Here is a 19,227-nt window from a genome sequence, read left to right as displayed (position 1 = left end):
GGTGGTTTAGTGCCATGTTGTTAACCCTACTTACCACACAGGCCTGGGCTACAGCATAGATTAAGAGCACTATGAGAACACACAGAACGGTACGGATCTGAATGGTGAGGCACCCTGGAAAACACTGAGAGAGAGAGAGAGAGAGAGAGAGAGAGAGAGAGAGAGAGAGAGAGAGAGAGAGAGAGAGAGAGAGAGAGAGAGAGAGAGAGAGAGAGAGAGAGAGAGAGAGAGAGAGAGAGAGAGAGAGAGAGAGAGAGAGAGAGAGAGAGAGAGAGAGAGAGAGAGAGAGAGAGAGAGAGAGAGAGAGAGAGAGAGAAGAGAGAGAAGAGAAGAGAGAGAGAGAGAGAGAGAGAGAGAGAGAGAGAGAGAGAGAAGAGAGAGAGAGAGAGAGAGAGAGAGAGAGAGAGAGAGAGAGAGAGAGAGAGAGAGAGAGAGAGAGAGAGAGAGAGAGAGAGAGAGAGAGAGAGAGAGAGAGAGAGAGAGAGAGAGAGAGAGAGAGAGAGAGAGAGAAGAGAGAAGAGAAGAGAGAAAGAGGATAGACACAGAGAGAGAAAGAGATTAAGGAGGAAAGGGGAGGGAGACTGGTAAGAATTTTAATTTGAAAAGACATTACATTTGTATAATATTAGCTGAGGGGTTTGGGAAAGTTGGAAAAAGTAAAACTGTCAACCTCAACGAAAGCTGAAATTAATAGACTTAGCATTGAGTTTGAAGGAAAACTGAGTGTGATTTGCAAAGTTTTCTGAAGGCCATTGACATCAATTTACATACACCAGATTCCCATTATAGACTACTTATGAAAAAATAATTGAATATTTGCCTATTTAAGCTGAAATGTTTTATATTTGATAAATTAAATTTACCAGCACTAACTTATCACAAATTACTTATAGCTTGAGCCAAGAGTTTCTCATGGCCACTTGACCTACCCAAGGAAAACTACTTACAGCTAATGAGCCAGTCAAAAAAGTGAGTGAGTGAATAAGTAAAAGAACGACATGTTAAATCAGATGGTGACCAAGGCATCAAGCAGGCATTTACCTGTAATTTAGTGACATGCAGGTACATGATACAAACTACTAGGAAACAGATGCAGGTGACCAGTAGGACCAGAACCACTGTTCCCCTGGTGACAGAAGCAGGAGAGAGGAGGAATAGAGTGGAAGAAAGAGGGGAGAGAGAGAGGAGAAGAAGGGGGAGAGTTAGTGGACAGAGCCTGTGGAAGTCAACTGAAAAGGCAGCAGATCAAAAGAGAAAAATATAGTGTGTTCTGTGGTGGGGGGGGGGGGGGGGGGATGGCAAGCAACCCTAGTTGTTAGAGGGGTGAGAAGGGGTGGGGTTGGGGTTGACGGGAGGTTATGTGTGGAGGCTCACTTCTTTTTGTTTATTTTCCTTTAAATGTATTATTATTATTAGTTAACTCTGTAATATGATCATAATGATCAATACTTTGTATTTATGTACCTTTTTAAAAAGTTTTCTCTTCTTGAGTGGCAGCCCACAGGTGAATATGAACTGAATATAAAATTATATGAATTTCTATATTGTACCAGTAATACCCACACCCCACCCGCCCATAAAAAAAGACTAAATAAATAAACATTTGGTCACAAAAATAAATAAATCATACAGTAAAATGAAAGCAGGAAAGAGAGAGCTGCAGAGAGATACAGAGAGAGATACAGAGAGAGATACAGAGAGCTGCAGAGAGATACAGAGAGAGATACAGAGAGAGCTGCAGAGAGATACAGAGAGAGATACAGAGAGAGATACAGAGAGAGATACAGAGAGATACAGAGAGAGCTGCAGAGAGATACAGAGAGAGATACAGAGAGAGCTGCAGAGAGATACAGAGAGATACAGAGAGAGCTGCAGAGGGAGCTGCAGAGAGATACAGAGAGAGATACAGAGAGAGATACAGAGAGATACAGAGAGAGATACAGAGAGAGCTGCAGAGAGATACAGAGAGAGATACAGAGAGAGCTGCAGAGAGATACAGACAGAGATACAGAGAGAGATACAGAGAGAGATACAGAGAGAGATACAGAGAGAGCTGCAGAGAGATACAGAGAGAGATACAGAGAGAGATACAGAGAGAGCTGCAGAGAGATACAGAGAGATACAGAGAGAGCTGCAGAGAGATACAGAGAGATACAGAGAGAGCTGCAGAGAGATACAGAGAGAGATACAGAGAGAGCTGCAGAGAGATACAGAGAGAGATACAGAGAGAGCTGCAGAGAGATACAGAGAGAGATACAGAGAGAGCTGCAGAGAGATACAGAGAGAGATACAGAGAGAGCTGCAGAGAGATACAGAGAGATACAGAGAGAGATACAGAGAGAGCTGCAGAGAGATACAGAGAGAGATACAGAGAGAGCTGCAGAGAGATACAGAGAGAGATACAGAGAGAGATACAGAGAGATACAGAGAGAGATACAGAGAGAGATACAGAGAGCTGCAGAGAGATACAGAGAGAGATACAGAGAGAGCTGCAGAGAGATACAGAGAGAGACACAGAGAGAGCTGCAGAGGGAGCTGCAGAGAGAGCTACAGAGAGAGCTACAGAGAGCGTGTGTTGCTGTCAGACATCATATAGTAAAATGAAAGAGAGAGATAGAGGGAGAAAGTGAAAGAGAGAGAGAGAGAGAGAGAGAGAGAGAGAGAGAGAGAGAGAGAGAGAGAGAGAGAGAGAGAGAGAGAGAGAGAGAGAGAGAGACCGAGAGAGAGAGAGAGAGACCGAGAGAGAGAGAGAGAGAGAGAGAGAGAGAGAGAGAGAGAGAGAGAGCGAGAGAGAGTGAGAGAGAGAGAGCTACAGAATGAGTTGCTGTCAGATATCCTCTAATAACCTAATACATACTGTGGTAGGATGATATCCTCTAATAACCTAATACATACTGTGGTAGGATGATATCCTCTAATAATCTAATACATACTGTGGTAGGATGATATCCTCTAATAACCTAATACATACTGTGGTAGAATGATAACCTAATACATACTGTGGTAGGATGACACCTCTAATAATCTAATACATACTGTGGTAGGATGATATCCTCTAATAACCTAATACATACTGTGGTAGGATGATGTCCTCTAATAACCTAATACATACTGTGGTAGGATGACACCTCTAATAACCTAATACATACTGTGGTAGGATGATATCCTCTAATAATCTAATACATACTGTGGTAGGATGATGTCCTCTAATAACCTAATACATACTGTGGTAGGATGACACCTCTAATAACCTAATACATACTGTGGTAGGATGATGTCCTCTAATAACCTAATACATACTGTGGTAGGATGACACCTCTAATAACCTAATACATACTGTGGTAGGATGATATCCTCTAATAACCTAATACATACTGTGGTAGGATGACACCTCTAATAACCTAATACATACTGTGGTAGGATGATATCCTCTAATAACCTAATACATACTGTGGTAGGATGATATCCTCTAATAATCTAATACATACTGTGGTAGGATGACACCTCTAATAACCTAATACATACTGTGGTAGGATGATATCCTCTAATAATCTAATACATACTGTGGTAGGATGATATCCTCTAATAACCTAATACATACTGTGGTAGGATGACACCTCTAATAACCTAATACATACTGTGGTAGGATGATATCCTCTAATAACCTAATACATACTGTGGTAGGATGACACCTCTAATAACCTAATACATACTGTGGTAGGATGATATCCTCTAATAATCTAATACATACTGTGGTAGGATGATATCCTCTAATAACCTAATACATACTGTGGTAGGATGACACCTCTAATAACCTAATACATACTGTGGTAGGATGATATCCTCTAATAACCTAATACATACTGTGGTAGGATGACACCTCTAATAATCTAATACATACTGTGGTAGGATGACACCTCTAATAACCTAATACATACTGTGGTAGGATGATATCCTCTAATAATCTAATACATACTGTGGTAGGATGATATCCTCTAATAATCTAATACATACTGTGGTAGGATGACACCTCTAATAATCTAATACTGTGGTAGGATGATATCCTCTAATAATATAATACATACTGTGGTAGGATGACACCTCTAATAATCTAATACATACTGTGGTAGGATGACACCTATAATAATCTAATACATACTGTGGTAGGATGATATCCTCTAATAATCTAATGCATACTGTGGTAGGATGACACCTCTAATAATCTAATACATACTGTGGTAGGATGACACCTCTAATAACCTAATACATACTGTGGTAGGATGACACCTCTAATAACCTAATACATACTGTGGTAGGATGATATCCTCTAATAATCTAATGCATACTGTGGTAGGATATATCCTCTAATAATCTAATACATACTGTGGTAGGATGATATCCTATAATAATCTAATACATACTGTGATAGGATGATATCCTCTAATAATCTAATACATACTGTGGTAGGATGATATCCTATAATAACCTAATACATACTGTGGTAGGATGACACCTCTAATAACCTAATACATACTGTGGTAGGATGATATCCTCTAATAATCTAATACATACTGTGGTAGGATGATATCCTCTAATAATCTAATACATACTGTGGTAGGATGATATCCTCTAATAATCTAATGCATACTGTGGTAGGATGACACCTCTAATAATCTAATACATACTGTGGGATGATGAGAAAGTAGACAAGGCCGAACAAGGCAGCTAGGATTAGAGAGAGCACTACAGCGCTGGAGAAGTACTCATCCTGTAGCTGGTGGTACTGTCAGAGAAACCAGAGAGAGGGATGTCTCAGATATATGCAAAACAATTAATAAAGCAGACATGGATGTAATGTCTATGAAAGAGTCCGATTCAAAAGTAATTTTATTCCTTATGTTGCAGAGTTTGCAGTTGTGTGTGTGTACATGTATGTTGTAAGTGCAGTACAGTAACTCACCCTCTGCTCGCGCTCAGAGCACTTGTACATGAGTGTAAGGAAGTTGAGGTCAGCTGTGTCCGACTCTGTCTGCCTCGCCTCGATCAGACGACCAATGTAGCGGTTGACCCGCGTGCCCGGGCTGGCCTGGGTCACGTTAGCTGACACCGAAGTCCGGTTCCGCAGTTTATCTGGAGCCGTCCGCAGGGCCCTCCGCTGTGGCACAGCATTGTGGGAAACGGAGTCCTGACTTAACTACGTTCAGAGGGTTTGATACCAGCTGTTCAAAACAATGGAGCTTGGAGGAAAAATACTACGGGGCTTTTACTGTCTATTGTTGAGGATCACTGCGGGGTAGAGAAAGTTTAAATCTAACTGCATGTAGGTAGGGTTGTGACGATACCAGTATCGCAATATCGCAATATTTGATTTTCCATGCCAAAAAAGAAAACACAAAGCAGAAGAAAATCTTTGGACCTTAAAAACCTACTTTAAGTAAAATATTCTGTGCTATATATATATATATATTTTTAAGACTCTGGATGACAACATAATAATGTTTGTTTCAAACATTAGGGCATTTTTACTCAAGAAATTAAATCTATCTCATGTTTTGTTTCCTTGCCACGATACTTATGAGTATCGCAATACTGGTATTGTGACAACCCTATTTAGCACGTACTGTATATCACAAACCATTCAACAGCAATATTGACATTGGAGTAAGAAGAGATTTGTTCTAATTGTATTCAAAAAGGGCAATGAAACTAAATCAATCATTGTGGTTGACTTGACTTCACATTTGTCAATAACTGACATCAACTTAATAAATGCTTAACTTCACACAACAAACAAAAAATCCATTATTCCCTTTCCAGTTAACATTCATTGTTCCCTCTCCAGTCCAGTTAACATTCATTGTTCCCTCTCCAGTTCAGTTAACATTCATTGTTCTCTCTCCAGTTCAGTTAACATTCATTGTTCCCTCTCCAGTTCAGTTAACATTCATTGTTCCCTCTACAGTTAACATTCATTATTCCCTCTACAGTTAACATTCAGTATTCCTTCTACAGTTAACATGCATTATTCCCTCTACAGTTAACATTCATTATTCCCTCTACAGTTAACATTCATTATTCATTCTACAGTTAACATTCAGTATTCCTTCTACAGTTAACATTCATTGTTCCCTCTACAGTTAACATTCATTATTCCCTCTACAGTTAATATTCAGTATTCCCTCTACAGTTAACATTCAATATTCCCTCTACAGTTAACATTCAGTATTCCTTCTACAGTTAACATTCAGTATTCCTTCTACAGTTAACATTCATTATTGCCTCTACAGTTAACATTCATTATTCCCTCTACAGTTAACATTCATTATTCCCTCTATAGTTAACATTCAGTATTCCATCTACAGTTAACATTCAGTATTCCCTCTATAGTTAACATTCAGTGTTCCCTCTACAGTAACATTCAGTATTTCTTCTACAGTTAACATTCATTATTGCCTCTACAGTTAACATTCATTATTCCCTCTACAGTTAACATTCATTATTCCCTCTACAGTTAACATTCATAATTCCTTCTACAGTTAACATTCAGTATTCCCTCTACAGTTAACATTCAGTATTCCCTCTACAGTTAACATTCATTATTCCCTCTACAGTTAACATTCATTATTCCCTCTATAGTTAACATTCAGTATTCCCTCTACAGTTAACATGCATTATTCCCTCTACAGTTAACATTCAGTATTCCCTCTACAGTTAACATTCATTATTCCCTCTACAGTTAACATTCATTGTTCCCTTTACAGTTAACATTCATTATTCCCTCTACAGTTAACATTCATTATTCCCTCTACAGTTAACATTCATTATTCCCTCTACAGCTAACATTAATTCTCTGACCCAACTAAACACCCTTTTCTTAAGTGTCCATAGGAAGTAAGTATCATTATTGTACAGTACGCTATGTGGGGCAGCAGCGCAGAAGCAGTGATTTAACACCAGAGAGAAGGAGGATACATCCCAGATGGCACCCTATTCCCTTCGTAGTGCACTATATAGGGAATAGGGTGCCATTTGTGACGTAGCCTGAGTGAGTCTTCCTGGATGAAGGCAGAAAGCCATTGAGCTGTACAGACATCAGTATCACAGTGTGAGAGCCAGTGAGTAGGCAAGGAGAGGCTGGAGAGAGTGGCTTCATAATGGGGACAGGGGGGCCACAGAGTGAATGACGAATGTTGCGGAAGGTTAACACACACCCCATTGACTTCATCCTCATCATCCTTCATCCTTTAACACCTCTCGCTTTTTGTTGGTTGTTTCGGAGGTGTGTGTGCATTCATTATGCTAATGAGTATGTATATGTCTATGTTAAAAGCTTGTCTCTCACCCCTTTCCTCTACCGTCTTTCTCTCTCTCTAGTCTCTCTCTTCAGTTTCTCCCTCTATCTCCCACTCTCTCTCTTGCTTTGTCTCTCTCTCTCTCTATGTGTCTCTCTATCTTCCTCTCTATCTCCCACTGTAATATATTCCCCACAGAATGTGAACTTCTGCATATGACCCAATCGTTTGGAGATGGTCTGGGGAGCATAGGACAGTCATCACATCACACACCCACGCCTGCTCTGAGCGCACTCATCCTTTCTCTCCTTCCTCCTCTCCCGTCACCCTCTATCTCTCTCTCTCTATTTCTCTCCCCGAGTCTGTGTCATTTCCAACAACCTGGAGAGAGTGTGTGTGTGGCCTGAATCCTAATCTTTCATTCTGTGTCGAGTATATTTACACTTTGTCCTTTTCCTCTCCTGTGTATTGTCTTGTCTATGTCTACATGTTTTCATCCAGGGTTATCACGAAGGAAATGGAAACAGTTTCAAACTGTTAGAGATGATTGCATGAACTTTACATAGTCACAGCTCTATGACATATTACATAAGTGTAACCACATAGAGGTAGGTGAGTGTACCAAGTTTCATGCTTTTATCTGAAAGTGCAATATTCATTTGGTTCTTATCCTACACCTCCTTTTTCCACACACACCCACACAGACCTGAGCATCTGCATTTAAATACCCTGAGCATCTGCATTTCAATACCCTGAGCATCTGCATTTAAATACCCTGAGCATCTGCATTTAAATACCCTGAGCCAGAGTTGAACTGTAGCCAGACCTCAGGATTTCTTCACAAGAATAGCAGGTCAAGTAAACACACTGACACTTAGCCAGATTACCACAGGATTTGAAAGTAAGCTGATGAAGGTCAACTAAGTCTAGGTGGCTGGGAGTCCTCATCGAGGACACACACACTTGCACGCACAAACACACGCACGCACAAACACACGCACGCTCACACACACTTGCACGCACGCACGCACACATGTGCACAGACGTACACACGTGCGCATACAACGCCTCTCCCTGTTTCTACATTCCCTAACACAACACACACACATGCATGTACACACACAAAAACACATTTCATGTATACACACACATACAACTTCTCTGTCTCTACACTCCCTTACATAACACACACATCCCCAAACACACACAAAGCCCTTACCTTGTCACCATCCTCACAGTTCATGGCGTTTGAGAAGGGTATCTCTGCCTTGAACATCTTCCTACAGTGCATGAGCTGCACCAGCAAGTAGCACACCGTCTTAAACTTCATCTTTTTGGCAGGTTTTATATCCGAGAGAATCAATCCTGGGAATATCTGTCAACAAACAAGCAGTGAGAGCAGGTGTTAAGATACACACTATGATACAGGAGATACACTTCAGTAGATATGGTTTCAACCCAGATTACAGTACACAAACACAAACACACAACTGTGTCTCTTCTCTCTCTTCTCTTAGATGAAGTAGAGCTGTCGGTGTGTCTATTAAGAGGATTAACCAAAGCTGTGTCTTAAATGGCACCCTATTTCCTATTTAGTGCACTTGTTGAAAAGTGGTGGACTTCATTGAGAGTAATTTGGGCCACAACCTTAGTCAAGGGTCCCACCACTCACAGAGGAGGAGAGTAGAAGAAGACAGGGTGGTTGGACGGCCCTCTGAGACACTATGACACTGCTGTAAAGGTTCATGTAAGGATCCACATACATACACTTTTACATCATGTGAAACCTGGTGGATAACAGTGCACAATTGCTAAAGAAAAGTTGTGCACTCATCTCTCCTTCCTTGTAGATTTATTAGCCAACGTTTCGGCTGAAGAGCCTTGACTGTTTCATTTATCTTCCGCTAGTCAGCACTCAGCACCTCACCAGACTGTGTTCATTTCTTTACAGTGTACCATTAGAATAGCCAAGCAGCATATAATAAATACACAGGCGTCAGGCATCAGGAAGTCAGATCCTCTCTCCAGACCTAATAAAGTCTGCAAGACGAGGGTAGGGTAGGAGAAGGAGATAGCAGGAGAGGAGATAGATAGATCCCGACGAACAGTCTTGTGCTGACGTTGCTTACAGAGGCAGTTTGGAACTCCGTAGTGAGTGTTGTCACCGAGAACAGACAATCTTTACGTGCTTCAGCACTCGGCGGTCCCGTTCTGTGAGCTTGTGTGGCCTACCACTTTGCGGCTGAGCCGTTGTTGCTCCTAGATGTTTCCACTACACAATAACAGCACTTACAGAACATCAGCGAGACTAAGGGAACCCATCTCATCTGAAAAACCCTACCAACGTGAGGGAGTGACAACTCAATGAAAACGTACCTAACACTTTCTAATATACACACAGCATATGGAACATGTAGGCCTACATTACTACAGCACTAAAGTACTGTCTTTCCAGACCTATTAAGATGAAAATGCAGGCTAATGAGAGGTTAAGTCTTTTTTAAATCTGGACTTAAAATTGATCCTAACTTCTGGCAGTCTCACTGCATCTGTCCATGTACAGTATGCCAAGGTTATGTGCAGTTCATGTATGTATTTCCAAGTATATCCAATGTTATGTCGAGTACTGTATATCCAAGAAAATGTTCAAGTATGCCCAAGGTTATGTCCCATACTGTGTTTCCTAGTCCAACTAAGAATGCTAGTATAATCATTTAGTAATAATTTGGTGGGTGCTTATATTTTTCAAATTTCACACATGTACAATTGATACGTATGTGTGAATTAGAAATATGTTTTTTGCATATCCCAACTCCCCCTGAGACACCCTCAGACAGTGTGGTCACGGCCAGGGTCAGCCATTATCAATGGCGACTCTAGAGCAATTAGGGTTAAGTGCCTTGCTCAAGGGCAAATCGACAGATGTTTCACCTTGTCGGATCAGGGATTCCAACTATCGACCTTTCGGTTACTGGCCCAATGCTCTAACCACTAGGCTACCTGCTGCCCAAAGTGTGAGTTCCCATACCGGGAGTTGAACCCGGGCTGCCTGGGTAAAAACCAGGAATCCTAATGGCTAGACTACTGCTAGCTAGTAGGCTTACTTCATGTTCCACAGATGTCATCACTGAACCTAAGTTAACTACTATAAGACCAAATGAGATCTGTGTCCTAAAATGTGTCTATTTTTACTTTTTTCATAATGTAAACACACATAAACACTCATCCCCACACACACATACAAACACCTCTAATCCTACACACACATACACACTCCCATGCAGAAGATCTCACATACTGTACACACACACACACACACACACACACACACACACACACACACACACACACACACACACACACACACACACACACACACACACACACACACACACACACACACACACACACACACACACACACACACACACTCACCACACACACACACACCACACACACACACACACACACGTACGTAGACACAAACACACCTTCCGTCGGTGAGTTGGCACAATGAAGAAGGTCTCGATCTGGTGTTTGAGGAGGAAGGCATTTCTCTCATGACCGTTGCCTGGTTCAACCTCATAGTCTCCATTCAGGGAGTCCAGGGTCGCCTTGGTGATGTGGACCTTCCTGGTGGAGAAGGAGAAACACAAACAGAGTCAGCCTCATGTGGTGCTACCTACTGTCGTTGTGCTTTAGAGCAAGGCCCTTAACCCCTAATTGCTCCAGAGGCGCAGCTCACAGCCTGTGTTGTGTGTGAAGTTGTTGTGTGTGAAGTTGGGACAGTAGATTTTGGCATGGTGGTAACTGGTACTAACCCAGGCAGTCCCCCTGCCTCCATCACGTTGGCCAGTGTGACATCGTTGGACCATACGTCATACTGCCACTTCCTCAGTCCCAGGACCCCACACAGAACCCGGCCCGTGTGGAGACCCACACGCATGTTCAGATTCACCTCGGTGGCCTCCGCTACCGACCTGCAGGTGCATGATGAGAGTCATTACAATATTAAAACATTGATACTGTGTGTATGTGTGTGTGATTGTGTGTGTATATGTGTATGCCTGCGTACGTGCGTGTGTACCTGCCTGCCAGCCAAGTGCCAAGTCCCTAAGTGTGCCTGCATGCATGTGTGTGTGAGTGTGTGCATACGAGTAGATGTTTGTGTGTACTATAGCATTCCTGTATACAAATAATTTATTGCCTTAGCAGGCAATGTCATAAATTCCACAAATGTTATTCTTCCATGATAAATGGTGCTGCTCCTCTTCACCTAATAATATAGAAAGGCCAGGCAGCTGAGTTCTAACCTCCCTCCCTCTCTCTCTGGAAGAAAAAGTGCACATGTTCTGGGGAGATAAGCCAGAAGGACAAAATGGTTGCTACTCCGGATACTAAACAATTTTTTACTTTTTTTAAAATAATGTAAGAGTGCAGACAGAGGAAAATTCCACCCGTATGGAGGGAGCAGGGTGAGATTTAAGAGCAATCTTTAGACTCTAAAATAAACAGGGAAAAATGCTACACTGGTCACCAATAGGAATATAAATGAACATGCATATGAATCTAGCGTTAACATAAAAAGGCATGTGTTTTCATTGTGCATTGTAGCTCTATGTGTCTGTGTATAGTCCTATATTGTCTGTTTATGAATACTGACATCCTGTGTGGCCTTGTGCACATAGAGCCATATAAGACCAAGTCCATGGCCATGCATTTAACACGGGATGGGATAAAGCTTTTTGAAGTGTTGAGCTCTTTCTTCTTTCTCCAAATTGTGCAGGACATGCAAATGAGACAAACACTTTCACGCTTCATAAGGAAGCATCCAAATACATTTCCATTCCCGCGCCCTCAAATGAGATTCCACTCTCAACTCTATCTGCAGTCTTGGCATGTATTCATAGCAGCCATTGACAATCCCACTAAGGAATCCTTCAGCCTGGACTCACTTGAACCACTGTGGTTTAGATGAGAAGAATAGAATAGCAAAATATCCCCAGTCTTCAGTTGGGCCTTTATCCCTGGTCAAACCAAATGAATCAATATAATGGCTGAAAGCCATGCAGCAGGCTCATTCCACAGAGCCATAAAGAGCTATGTGATATGGTGTCCATCACAACTCAATGTGTCTGTACCTAGGGCTGTGGCAGTCACAAAATGTTGGTCTCATGGTAATTGACCGTTAATTATGTAAACACATTTAGCATCCCCCTGGCTTCCACACACAGCCTACAAGACACTGATGCAGACCTCTGGAACAGCTACATTTTTAAAGTCTAATAAACCCACGTAAGATAGCCTACACCTTCACAATAACTCCATTATTTATTTTAGACAGGTCTAAAGAAGCATGATATGAAGAAAATGTACTCTATTTCAGAAGAACAGAATAGCATACTCTGAGTTGTCCTTGTGTTAGGTCCTGATCTGGCTATGCCAAATGTCTGTGGGCTACACCAGTTCATTTAGCAGACAGGTGATGTGTTAACCATGGACGACCTATACAACCTGGGACATAACATCACATCAGCCTGGGACCTGGCCAAGAACAGGACGTCATGGAGAGACAAATGCCGCAGCGCTACGTTCCAAGGTGCTAGCAATGACTGAGTGAGTGTTTACCAGAAACCTATAGACTCACGTGATGGTGTCGATCATGTCCAGGCCCATCTCCACGCAGCAGTGAGCGTGGTCAGTCTTGGGCTGGGTCAGACCTGACACACAGTAGTAACAGTCTCCCAAGATCTTTATACGCCTGCAGTGGTTCTCCTGTCAATCAGAGACAGAGACGGGGTAGAGGGAGAGAGAGAGAGAGAGAGTGAGAGAGAGAGAGTAGAGAAAGAGTGCTATATAAAACAGGCAGACAGGCATCGAGGCATTCAGTTACTGTTCGATTGAATGTTGTAATGGGCAAAACGAGTGACTTAAGCAACCTTGAGCGTAGTATGATTGTCAGTGCCAGGCGCGCTGGTTCCAGTATCTCAGAAATGGCCGGCCTCCTGGGCTTTTCACACATGACAGTGTCTAGCTTTTACCGAGAATGGTGCGTCAAACAAAAAACATCCAGGACATCCTTTGGACGAAAACAGCTCGTTGATGAGAGGTTGAAGGAGAATTGCAAGAATCATGTAAGCTAACAGACGGGCCACAAACAGGCAAATAACGGAGAGGTACAACAGTGGTGTGCAGAACGACATCTCTGAGCGCACAACTCGTCAATCCTTGTCACGGATGGGCTATTGCAGCAGACGACAACACCGGGTTCCACTACTATCAGCTACAAACAAGAAGCGGCTCCAGTGTGCAAGCGATCACCAACACTGGACAATTGAGGAGTGGAAAAACATTGCCTGGTCCGACAAATCCCGGTTCCTGTTGCGTCATGCAGATGGCAAATTCGGGATTTGGCGTAAGCAGCATGAGTCAATAGCCCCATCCTGCCTGGTGTCAACGGTACAGGCTGGTGGCAGTGGTGTAATGGTTGCTCAATTAAAACCAATTGAGCAACGTTTCCATGCACCAAAGAATTCCGGCTGTTCTGGAGGCAAAGGGGGGTCCGATCCGGTACTAGGTGGGTGTACCTAATAAACTGGCCACTGTGTATACACATAAGCTTTCTAATATTCAGAGCAGTATGCCAGACCTACGATGTTAGATTGCCTGGTGCCCTCTATCTCATATTCAACCCCTCCCTATCTAATATCCATTCCCCTAAGCCAGTGGTTCTCAATCCTGGTCCTGGGGACCCAAAGGGGTGCGCGTTTAGTTTTTTCCCAAGCACTACACAGCTAATTCAAATGATCAACTCATCATCAGGCTTTGAGGATTTGAATCAGGTGTGTAGTGCTTGGGAAAAAACTGAAACGTGCACCCATTTGGGTCCCCAGGACCAGGATTGAGAACCACTGCAAGCCATTCAGGGAACATACTGTATGTTAACATACTGTATGAAAATCTGTGCATCTGAATTGGGTCTTGTGCATCCATTTACAATATGCACAATGTGCAAATACACTATGACCTATCCGGTCCCAATTTAAACAGAGTACAACTTATAAAGGCTTTATATAGCATACATAAAGGCTTCATAAGCATCACATATATGCTTCACAAATCATCTATAAGCATATGTCATACTCTATAAATGGTCTATAAACATACATATGTCATACTCTATAAATGGTCTATAAACATACCTATGTCATACTCTATAAATGGTCTATAAACATACCTATGTCATACTCTATAAATGGTCTATAAACATACATATGTCATACTCTATAAATGGTCTATAAACATACATATGTCATAATCTATAAATGGTCTATAAACATACATATGTCACATTTTGCAATTCGTCCTACAGTTTGAATTGTTATGTCCTTATGCCTTTGATTTGATTTGTTAAGAACCTTGAAATGCATGTGTTGTATCAACGTGATATACAAATACAATTTGATTTCATGTCACGCTTTATGCACGATTTGTAGAGTATCCCATATGCTCATAGATGATTTGTGAAGCATTTATGTAGTGCTTATGAATCCTTTGTTTCCTATATAAAGCCTTTATGAGTTGTACTTAATTTAAAGGGGTACTGCACATTCGGTAGGCTACTGTGCGTGATGTACACACTAATGTGAACATACAGTATATTGCATCATGTTCTGCACAGCACACAATTCTTATATATTTTTAACTTTTTTTAGGTGTTTTTTAAAAACGGCATTGTTGGTTAAGGGCTTGTAAGGAAGCATTTCACTGTAAGGCCTGTTGTATTCGGCGCATGTGACAAATAACATTTGATTTGATATAAAATGTAATTAAATGAAAACAGATAAAAACAGTCCCCACTTCAACAAGTATCATCAATGTAGTATACTGTAGACTACTGTGTGTGAAGTACACACTAACGTGAACATACAGTTTATTGCTAAATGTACTGTACAGTACAATTCCAACTTAAATAAGGAAATGCTTCTAAGTGCAGAACCCCAAGAGTCCCCACTCCATCATATCATATGATCAGTGTTGTAGACGTTTGTTGGTGAGTCACACCGCCTGCCTGCCTGCCTGCCTGGCTGGCTGCCTGCCTGCCTGGCTGCCTGGCTGCCTGCCTGCCTGGCTGCCTGGCTGCCTGGCATGATGTGAATCTGTGCTCTGTTCTGGGATGAAAGGTGCGGTGGAAGTCTAACCCATCATTAAGGATCTGTGAGGGACAGACATCACTGTGAGCTAGCTGAACTAGGGGTGGGGGCTGGGCTGCTATGGGGCAATACAATATCCCAGCTCCCATTGTTTCTCCATGGAAGGGATGTGATCGTGGGCTGAGCAGAGCATGTGAACAAAAAAACTCAAAGCCTCAAAACTATGCAATGCATCTCTCAGTGTGCCACGGGAAGAAGAACGTGGAAATGGAGGCGCTATTTCTAACATGCAAGTCTATTTGTGTTGAATGAGGGACAGACAGACAGACAGACAGACAGACAGACAGACAGACAGACAGACAGACAGACAGACAGACAGACAGACAGACAGACAGACAGACAGACAGACAGACAGACAGACAGACAGACAGACAGACAGACAGACAGACAGACAGACAGACAGACAGACAGACAGACAGACAGACAGACAGACAGACAGACAGACAGACAGACAGACAGACAAAGCCCCTTGAATTGAATTGAGAGAGCTTGTTATAAAATATGGTTTTACTTTCCATAATTGTACCTACAGGTTACACTCGCTTTGTTATCGCTCAGTGGCACTGAGGCATATTTCTTTCAAGTCAGATATTGTCTTAAAAGATAAACATAAAAAAAAGGAAATTCTGTGTTTTGATATGAGCTTAACAGCAATAATGAATGATGAAAATAATGCGGAAAAACTCTGATTCGTCTAACGGACAAAATCATAATTCATCATAAATCAAATCACATTATATTTGTCACATGCGCCGAACACAACCGGCGTAGACTTTACCGTGAAATGCTTACTTGCGAGCGCTTTCCCACAGTGCACTTAAAAAGTAAGTCAATTAGCAAATAAAAATAGAAAATAGTAGCATAATAGATAACAATAACGAGGCTATATACCAGGGGTACCCAGTCAATGTGCAGGGGTACGAGGTAGTTGAGGTAATATGTACATGTGTAGGTAAGGGTAAAAGTGACTAGGCAATCAGGATAGATAATAAACAGAGTAGCAGCAGCGTATGTGAAACGTGTATAAATGTGACTATGTGTGGCGTCAATATGTACAGTATGTGTGTGTGTGTTTTGTGTGTATGAGCATAGGTAGTGTGTGTGTGTGTGTGTGTGTGTGTGTGTGTGTGTGTGTGTGTGTGTGTGTGTGTGTGTGTGTGTGTGTGTGTGTGTGTGTGTGTGTGTGTGTGTGTGTGTGTGTGTGTGTGTGTGTGTGTGTGTGTGTGTGTGTGTGTGTGTAAGTGTGTGAGTGTGTGAGTGTGTGGGTAGTGTGCATAGAGTCAGTGCAAAAAAGGATCAATGCAAATAGTTCGGGTAGACATTTGATTAACCCTATCAGTCACGAGATCCTAGCAAAAATCAGCCTTTCATTTATCTGACTTATATTTCGACTTACAATTAAGTGTTTTACCATTTTCTTTTCAGGACAACCAGTATAACAAAAAATAACTAGACGTAAACAGTTGCATTCATGAGTTTTATTGACAAATGTAAATTTAAAAAAGGTAAGTCATAGCAAAAACCTGATCAAAAGGAATTTATATGATCTCTGTAATTAGAGAAATATTTTGCTCACTGGGAAATGAATATCCAACTAGTCAGCGTTAACTGTGTGGAGTTTGGAGTTTGTGACAACAAATATGTGAGCTTATTACAGAATTATAGGCACTATGTCCTGGGATTTCCAATAATCTTCTATTTAGAAGAAGCCCTTACCTTCTAACAACTGTTGTGAGCATCTTAGAGAAAAACATGTTTTTCTCCTTCGGGATGCGCCCTTGCCTGACAAACACCGCTCTAGCTCGGCCCCCGTTAATCACACATACTAATGGTTGGTATCTATGGATGCAGAAGAACTTGACAAATTGTGTGTTTGAGCTACAACAGAAGTCTGTAGCTCAAACACACAATGTTTAAAAGGGGTTAGAAGTACAAAATGCACCAGCAATACGGTGGGACTCATTGGGTTAACTGTTAAGGAGCCTTTTGTTCCAAGACTTTGTGCTCCGGTACCGCTTGTCGTGCGGTAACAGAGTGAACAGTCCGTGGCTTGGGTGGCTGGGGTCTTTGACAGTTTTTCGGGCCTTCCTCTGACAACGTGTGTTCCTCATATCCAGGTGGGAGAGGCCAGTGTGGAGTGCAATAGAGATAGCGTCATCTGTGGATCTGTTGGGGCGGTATGCGAGCTGCAATAGGCGATAGTCAGTTAGACAGGTTACTTTGGCGTTCTTGGGCACAGGGACTACAGTGGTCTCTTGACCACATAACCTGTTAAGGCAAAACTAGGTCTTAGCTATCTAATCATAACCAATGAGATGGGAGACATGTAGCCTCACTTCTGAGAAGACAGTAGTATTGATTAAAGAATCGAACAACAGAAAGAACAAACACTAAAACGTACACCATCAACCCTCCAAAGCCCAAAACTAATATCAGTTTACTACCCAGACCCAACTAGGTAGAATGAATAGTGTAACCTAAATCAAATAGATACAAAAATAGTTTGGAACACGTACTGAAACCTCTGAAACTTCAGAGGAGAGCAAGTGTACTGGGCTCTATTTGAGGCCTCTAGCTATTTCAATAGGTCTTTACAGCTGTGTGACTGCAGAAACAACAGAGGTTATACATTTTCATTAGAACTTCTGAGACTCCACTTCACTTCCTCTGTTCCATCGGGCCCCTACACACACATTTCAAATAGACAGCTTAGGCAATTACACTGTGCCAAAGGAGCAAGCCACAGAGTTAAGCCACCTGCTTTAAGAACGTACGTGCCAACTGCTTACTAACAGGTAAGTCTCCGTCTACATCCCAAATGGCACCCTATTCCCTACAAAGTGCATTACATAGGGAATAGGGTGCCATTTCGGACTTAGCCTTAAAAAGAAAAGAAAAGAAGAGAGAATTAATTTTCTCTTAGTTTAACACTCAATGGTTGCCAGGCTACCCAGACTCCTTGCTTCGGCTAAACACTACGCCACACCCACTGACATTAGTTTCCTCTCCGCAATGAGTCTGGATCTGAGTACCTCCCCGAACATTCAGCAAATGCGAACACATTCGGGGCTGTTTGATTGGTCCAGAAACCGATGGGTTGGGCCAGAGCCAGAACACATTTGTCGTTGGAAAGAGAGAGACCAGAGAGACTTGAGAGACCAGAGAGACCTGAGAGTGTTAAAGAGAACATCCTCCTACTGTACAACATAAGAGCTACACCATATAAACAAAAGTATGTGGACACCCCTTCAAATACGTGGATTTTGCTATTTCAGCCACACCGGTTGCTGACAGGTGTATAAAGCACACAAGCACACAGCCATGCAATCATAGACAAACACTGGCAGTAGAATGACCTTACTGAAGTGCTCAGTGACTTTCAACGTGGCACCGTTATAGCATGCCACCTTTCCAACAGGTAATTTCATCAAGCTCACAGAAAGGCACTGCCGAGTGCTGAAGCGAGTAACGCGTAAAAATCGTCTCCTTGGTTGCAACACTCACCAGTGAGTTCCTAACTGCCTCTGGAAGCAATGTCAGCCCAATAACTTTTTGTCCGGAGCTTCATGAAATGGATTTTCATGGCCGAGCAGCCACACACAAGCCTAAGATCACCATGCACAATGACAAGCGTCGCCTGGAGTGGTGTAAACCTCACAGTCATAGGACTCTGGAGCAGTGGAAACATGTTCTCTGGATTGATGAATCACACTTCACCATCT

The 19,227-nt window shown here is 42.1% G+C and overlaps 1 protein-coding gene across 4 annotated transcripts in view; it reads right to left on the bottom strand.

Moving 5' to 3' along the window:
* Positions 1-19,227, bottom strand: part of LOC139550653 (adenylate cyclase type 1-like) — a 53,713-nt gene that overhangs the window by 8,958 nt on the left and 25,528 nt on the right. For 2 of the 4 annotated variants that reach the window (XM_071361673.1, XM_071361671.1), the window contains exons 5-12: positions 12,940-13,067; positions 11,114-11,272; positions 10,784-10,925; positions 8,512-8,667; positions 4,961-5,194; positions 4,686-4,783; positions 1,042-1,126; positions 35-124 (exon numbers count right to left, since the gene is read on the bottom strand). In XM_071361673.1, the coding sequence (XP_071217774.1) occupies positions 35-124; positions 1,042-1,126; positions 4,686-4,783; positions 4,961-5,194; positions 8,512-8,667; positions 10,784-10,925; positions 11,114-11,272; positions 12,940-13,067 (1,092 nt within the window). The remainder of the gene's footprint in view (positions 1-34; positions 125-1,041; positions 1,127-4,685; positions 4,784-4,960; positions 5,195-8,511; positions 8,668-10,783; positions 10,926-11,113; positions 11,273-12,939; positions 13,068-19,227) is intronic. The other 2 variants (XM_071361672.1, XM_071361674.1) reach the window with 2 other exon arrangements.

Source organism: Salvelinus alpinus, chromosome 23 (genome assembly GCF_045679555.1).
Source record: "Salvelinus alpinus chromosome 23, SLU_Salpinus.1, whole genome shotgun sequence".
Lineage (NCBI taxonomy): Eukaryota > Metazoa > Chordata > Actinopteri > Salmoniformes > Salmonidae > Salvelinus > Salvelinus alpinus.
Note: the sequence above shows the minus strand (reverse complement) of the source record. Positions and strands in the feature narration are given on the sequence as shown.